Below are 6,378 nucleotides of genomic sequence, written 5' to 3' on the forward strand. Positions count from 1 at the left end.
ATCTCACTTTTGTTAGTACCATTTTCGTTCAAAAAACTCTGTTAAGTACTACGGCGAACATACTACAGTATACATAAGTGTAACATGACAAATTTTTAGTGGGGAGAAATTTTACTACTAAAAAATCAATTTATGTGATTAAGTGTCAATAGAGTTTAAATAATATCGCATCTGAAAAATCATTAACTAATTATAATTTACTACCTTGTGAAAGCCTCGTGTTTATAATCATATTAATATTCAATGCTTTCACATGGCTTGGAACTCTTCTCTATAAGCTTCTCAGTTTCAAAAGTTAGAAACCATTCAAACAAATTTTAAAATGTTTCAATACCTTTTTTTCAACTTGAAGTGAATAGAAAGCATTCACATTTTGATTGTTACCAAAAATCTCATCCGTTATTATGAAAAGGGTATTGCTACAAATCACAAAGTAACACTTTTACTAACGAAAATTCACCATATCAGTCTCAACTTCGTAAAAGAATTATACATTTGATACTTAGCTAGCTATTCTATTAAGCACACTCATAGAATATGCAGAGTGATTTCAACAATATTAGCTACGTAATATGTACATAATAAAAAAAACCATATTGAGAATCAAGTATATTACACTCCACAGGCCTAGGCAAACAATAACAACAGGTGCTAGAACAACCCGAAATTTGTCAGAAACTTTTCCAGAGTTTTACGACCCCATTGAAGATCGTTGTTCAGGACATTCACGTCTTCTACATCAGAGTCATATTCTTCTTCCAATTCAGTAATCACAGGCTTTTGTTGCAGCTGATTTTCAACCGTCTTCACTTCCTCTTCTTCATCGGTCATCTTCGATGACGGTGTTCCAGTTTCAAAAGGGTAACTGTGTTTGTGTAGTTCTTTCTCCTCGTCCAACTGAGTATATTAGTTTTGTATCAATGTCACAAGAGAAAGATATAGGATATCAATTTCAACACTAACAACAAAGATCACAAGGTATTCTGATACTGCAGAATAATATGTTGCATAAAATAGAATAGTGATGGAAAATAAAAGTTCTCTTACTACTCAAGAAATCACATCATTCGTAATCATATGATAAAGAAAAAGAATGCTCTAGGAATGGGAAATGCTTTGAAACTTGCAATAAAAATAGGCTATGGTACCATATGTGGAATTTGCATTCATTCTAGTTTCATGTGCAAATGCAAAAACATGATTCAATATCTCATTTTAATTGCTTAATGCTTGTGTCTTACATTCAACCAAAAAACAATGTAACAGTATACAAGAATTGTACTTTCATTTTCATACAAGGATATCCATATTGGCATTTTGGTTGTACACTTCTGTTGAAACTGGTGAAAATGAAAAAGCAGAAAACCAATTTAACAAGTAATGAATTTTCCTTACAAAAGATCTCTTTTACTAAAAACATCAATTAAGTAAATTACTCTTTATGAAATAGATTACTAGAACAAAAAATAAATGGACAGTAGCAGAACCAAAACTCAGACTTAGATAAGTTGCATCTTCTGGTAGCATAATGGAGTATTATTTCAAGCTAAGAAAACCTAGTTGAAGAAGAATATGAAAGGGAAAGTGCTTCACACCCATCAATCAAGCAGTTACCTCTGGCAAATTATGATCTTTAGCTTCGAATGCTGCTTCAACAGGTTTATCGACGGAAAGGGTATTCTCAACCTCATCTTGGCTTACTTCTTCAGTTGGCTCTGGGGGTGTCTGAGTCAAGCCAGGCACCAGAACGGGTTCTCCTTCATAGTTGACTAAAATGTTATCAATGTTTGTGCTCTCCATATTCTTGGATGTTGTAACTCTACCATTGTTTCCTAAAACTTCTTCACCTATCACCACATTGTTGTTTGATATAGCAGCAAACTTCTTTTCCAGGGAATCATTATCCGTGTAACTTGTACTGTCTTCAACAATAGCTTGTATTGGCTTCTCTTCTGGTGAAGGAATGTTATTCAGAACAATTTGTTCTTCGCGTGGTTCTACCAACGGTTTCTCTTGTGTAGTCACATCATTATTAGTAATGGTTGGCTCATTGTATACATCAGACACCAATTCCTCTTGTGGATGAGTCAAGTTCTCATCAGCATTTTGAATGGAAACTTCATCTTCCTCAGCTACTATCTGAAGCTCCGTGTTTTCCCAATCTTCATAGACGGTGATTGCATTCTTAGTCTCCCATGTTTGAAAAACCCGATCTGGACCAGGCTGCCACAAGACCTCCCCATTGCTGTCTTTAAGTATGAACTTAAAGTGGATCGATTTTCCAATAGGTATATCCTATCATAGTACAAAACAAAGCACCATATCAAACATTGTCTGTAACAATCAACTTGTAAATATGTAGTAGTCTATCTGAATTCCAACTCACCAGCTCAACAATCCACGCATGCCCATCTGACCAGTTCAACGGTATTGCACTTTCTGGATCCCACAAACCGAAAATAGGATCATCTCCCACTATGAAAAAATGCTCACCAAACATACATTCTTTCTGTAACTTGAATATGACACGAGCTGTTTTTGATTGATCTACAATACAGAGATGTGGCATTGAAACTAAAAGTTGCAGAAGAAAAGATAAGGAATTAGATAACTCAAAGTCCGAACTCACATCTGCCTTTAGCTTGAACATTCTCTGCCTCCAAGTCCACCTGAAAATGAAATCAGATGGGGTTGTCAGTATCAACAACAAGATCACTTTCTCCCAATCTACTTACATTAAGAATATTAAAAAAGGAACTTCATTACAATGTGGTTACTATGTATATGCCCTCTTCAGTTTCTAGTTCTTATTTTTCAAAAAAAGTAACCATTCTTCAAAAATGGGGTAAAAAACTACAAAAAGAAAGAATTTAAAGTACAGAACTAAACTTTGTTAGCAGTGCTGACAAAGTTTATTGTATTCCTTGCTTGATCAGCAAACAAAAAGAGAAAAAAAATATATAAATTGAAAGAGCTGTAAAGGCAAAAAGGGTCATTTTGGTATGAAGCAGCTTATATAGAATAAGCAAAAATAGAAGTAAAATAGTCAAAAATTAACTTCATGGGATTCTTTAAGCTCTGACACACACACATACAAACACAAAAGCTGACAATGAAACTTCCATTGATGATCTAATCATAAATTCTGTAAATATATAAAACCACAAACCAATCCAAAAAAAGATTCCAAACTTTACTTATTGGACTTGGACACGATAAACAACAAAACAAAAGAATTATCAATAACAACTTCAAATAAAAATAAATAAGAAGAAGAAGACGAAGACAGACCTGGTTTTTGGGTGAGATACAAGAAACGGGATCAATAAACGTGTTGCTTAGCTTGACATTGTTGAAGTTCAAGAACCCAAAACCAGAAACTTTAACCCAAGGCCTTAAAAAACACGTCTCGATCAAAGACGAACAAGAAGAAGAAGAACCTCTTTCCCTGCAGTACGAGTCGAAGGAGACCCTGCAACTTGGGTTGGTTAGGGTTTTCATGACTGTGGTGACTCAGTGACTCAACTCGGTACTTCCCCAGTCCACAACAAGGTCAGTTTTTTTTTTTTTTTTTGTTCGGTTCTGTTTTCACTCTCTTTCGTTTTTTTTTTTTTGATTAAATTTCAGTTTTGAATGATTAATCTGTTTTTTCCTGGGTGGTGGAAGTAGGAGAGTTCTATATATATAGTGGTGGACCCTACCACATCTGATCCAGTGTGACGGATCTTCTGCCACGTGGTGAATGGACACGTCATCTGTGTAGGACCCGATTTGTGTTGGCCTTTACTAATCTAATAATTTACTATATATTTTACGGGAGAATCTCTAACAAAAATTAACTTAACTGTTTCTCCGGTTTACTTCCACACTAAATCATTATTATTACTTTAGTTAATTAATCACACATAAATAAAACTGATTAAGAACTCTTCTTTAAATCCTGACCGTCCATGAATTATTTCTTGAGATAAAATATTTTGTTTGGACCTTATTAAGTTAATTTTGAATCCACTTGTAAGATTAGAAATAAATTTAGGGGAGATTGAGACAAATATAAGAATTGTAAAAATGTTTTTCAACATCATTAATTTTGCCTATTGTTTTGAAGAAAAAATAAATATTGAATAAATAAAGTGATGTTGGAAATATTATTAGTAAAGCTCTTAATTATTGGAAACTTAGTGAATTATGGGATTGTGTGTTTGTATATGAGTACTTGATTAGTTCATATATTGTGTTTATGGTATAATAAAAGCTTAAATGACTTTCAACTACTTTTTACTTAAGTCATTTCATTACAACCTTGAAAGTTCTGTTGATTCCAAATAAGTATTGTTGATATTGTTAGAAAAAATAGAGAGATTACAATGGAAGAATAAAAATAAGATGAATAAAAGATTAAGACAATTACAACTCTAAACAAAATATTACAAGGACAATATATTAAATAAAGAGTTACAATCCCAAAGCACAAAATACAAATAAAAGAAAAGAGTTACAACTCAAAACTCAAAGATACAAGTAAATATAAACTATATAAAGCATATATAAATAATAGTGAATATATATATGATATAGAATATATATATATATAATAGAGTATATATATATGATATAGGATATATATAATAGAGTATATATATATATGATATAGAATATATATATATAATAGATGATATATAGTAGAGATATAAAGAGTGTATATATAGTATGTATATAAAATATATATAATACTATATAATCAATATATAAATATATGATATATAGGAGAGTTTAGAGGAGGACAAGAAAACAATATAAAACTTGAGAATAGAACAAAATAAGAAAGAAGAACAAACACCCAAAGTGGAGATGGGGATCACCAAAAGCTTGAACAAAGTTTCTACACCTTTGTCCAAGAAGATTATTTCCCCCTCTATGAAACACTTAGGGCTTTGTGGAAATACTTCTAGGAATTATCAAGCCTTAGAACTCTCTAGCTTTGTGTTTGAAAGATAGAAGAGAAGAGTGTGTCTCAAAGGATGAACCAAGACCTCTATTTATAGTGTTTAGGATCACAAACTTTGAAATTCAAACATCACACACCCAATGGCTGTTACCATTTCTTAATGGGGTGTAAATGGGATTAAATGGGTGATTTGGAGGTTATGGGAGTTGTTCAAAGCCATCCCAATAGCAAAAAACGTTCTACTATTAATGCTGAAAAAATAGTAACTAGTTACTAGTTACTAAATTTTTCAGCTTTTGCAAATAACACTCCAACATATTCCAAACCATTCCCACTTTATTTTATATCACTTATACACATTATAAATGATAAAATTCAGTCCCCAACAACTATATTTGAATTATAGTTTTTGAATTTCAAAAATTAAGTTGTGTAACCACTCTTTACACACTTAATTAGTGATCATGTGGAAGTTACAAAATATTAACTCCACCTCTTATATGTTACAACTATATGTAACTCCCAATCACATAATATTGTGATTATTACATGCACATAATTCCTAATTATATTATATGTAATAATATATATAGCATATCACAATTTTAATCTTAAACATTATATTATATAATAAATAATATAACATTCCCTCACTAGATTAAAATTTGTGATACCTCATTGTAACACTTTATTTAATCAATCAAATATCTCATATATCCCCCACTTTGATTGAATAAATCAACACTCTCTATAGAGTCCTTGCTTAAGTGCATAAAGTTAACTTGAACTTAACCATAGTGTAATCATCACAAATTTTATTGAAAATTTGGTTGACAAAGCATTGAACCAACTTTTCTTTATAATAAAACGGTAATGACACACACACCTTTGCTAGGTTCACCCAAGACCTCATGTCTCGCTTTGCACTGTTAATGGCCTTGTGCACATTCCATTCATTGACCTTGTTGAGAAAATATACTCCCTATTTCTCATTTAGGGCGGCACCACCCTCAGGTCAATATAGGTAGAATTCTTACAGTATTTGTTACCAAAATACTTGTTTTCCAAACTGAATTCTATTAAAGACTTTTAAAAGTCTAACCCTCAAATTGGTAACTCACTAAGTACTTCACAACTTTATAGGATGGGACATATAGTACTTATCACATTTGTTCACACATTGATTTGTTCTTACCTATTGAACCTAACACTAGTAAAGTTACTAGTATTAAGATAGGTTACCCTCAATTGTGAACCGGTTTAGGGAGTTTTAGTCCCATCCCTTTAGAAGTCTTTTCCACTAAATCTCTAGTTAGTGGCTTCGTAAACGGATCCGCCAAGTTTTCACTTGATCTCACATAGGATATTGAGATGACTCCTCTTTGAATCAACTCACTTACATATCCATGTCTTAGACTAATATGTCTAGA

At 32.2% G+C, this 6,378-nt stretch overlaps 1 protein-coding gene across 2 annotated transcripts; it reads right to left on the reverse strand.

Moving 5' to 3' along the window:
* Positions 1 to 416: 416 nt before the first annotated feature.
* On the reverse strand, positions 417 to 3,656 carry LOC115697742 (uncharacterized). Of its 2 annotated transcripts, none has more exons than XM_030624858.2 (5): positions 3,292 to 3,656; positions 2,630 to 2,669; positions 2,387 to 2,547; positions 1,615 to 2,295; positions 417 to 903 (listed from the first exon to the last, which is right to left on the reverse strand). In XM_030624858.2, exons 1-5 carry the CDS (start codon positions 3,499 to 3,501, stop codon positions 652 to 654), a joined length of 1,344 nt encoding a protein of 447 aa, XP_030480718.1. In that variant the 5' UTR covers positions 3,502 to 3,656; the 3' UTR covers positions 417 to 651. The 2 variants fall into 2 exon arrangements, with proteins under 2 accessions (XP_030480718.1, XP_030480719.1); XM_030624859.2 differs by having other exon boundaries at positions 417 to 897; positions 3,292 to 3,655.
* Between the last annotated feature and the right edge of the window lie 2,722 nt (positions 3,657 to 6,378).

The sequence above is a fragment of the Cannabis sativa genome, chromosome 7, assembly GCF_029168945.1.
Source record: "Cannabis sativa cultivar Pink pepper isolate KNU-18-1 chromosome 7, ASM2916894v1, whole genome shotgun sequence".
NCBI lineage: Eukaryota > Viridiplantae > Streptophyta > Magnoliopsida > Rosales > Cannabaceae > Cannabis > Cannabis sativa.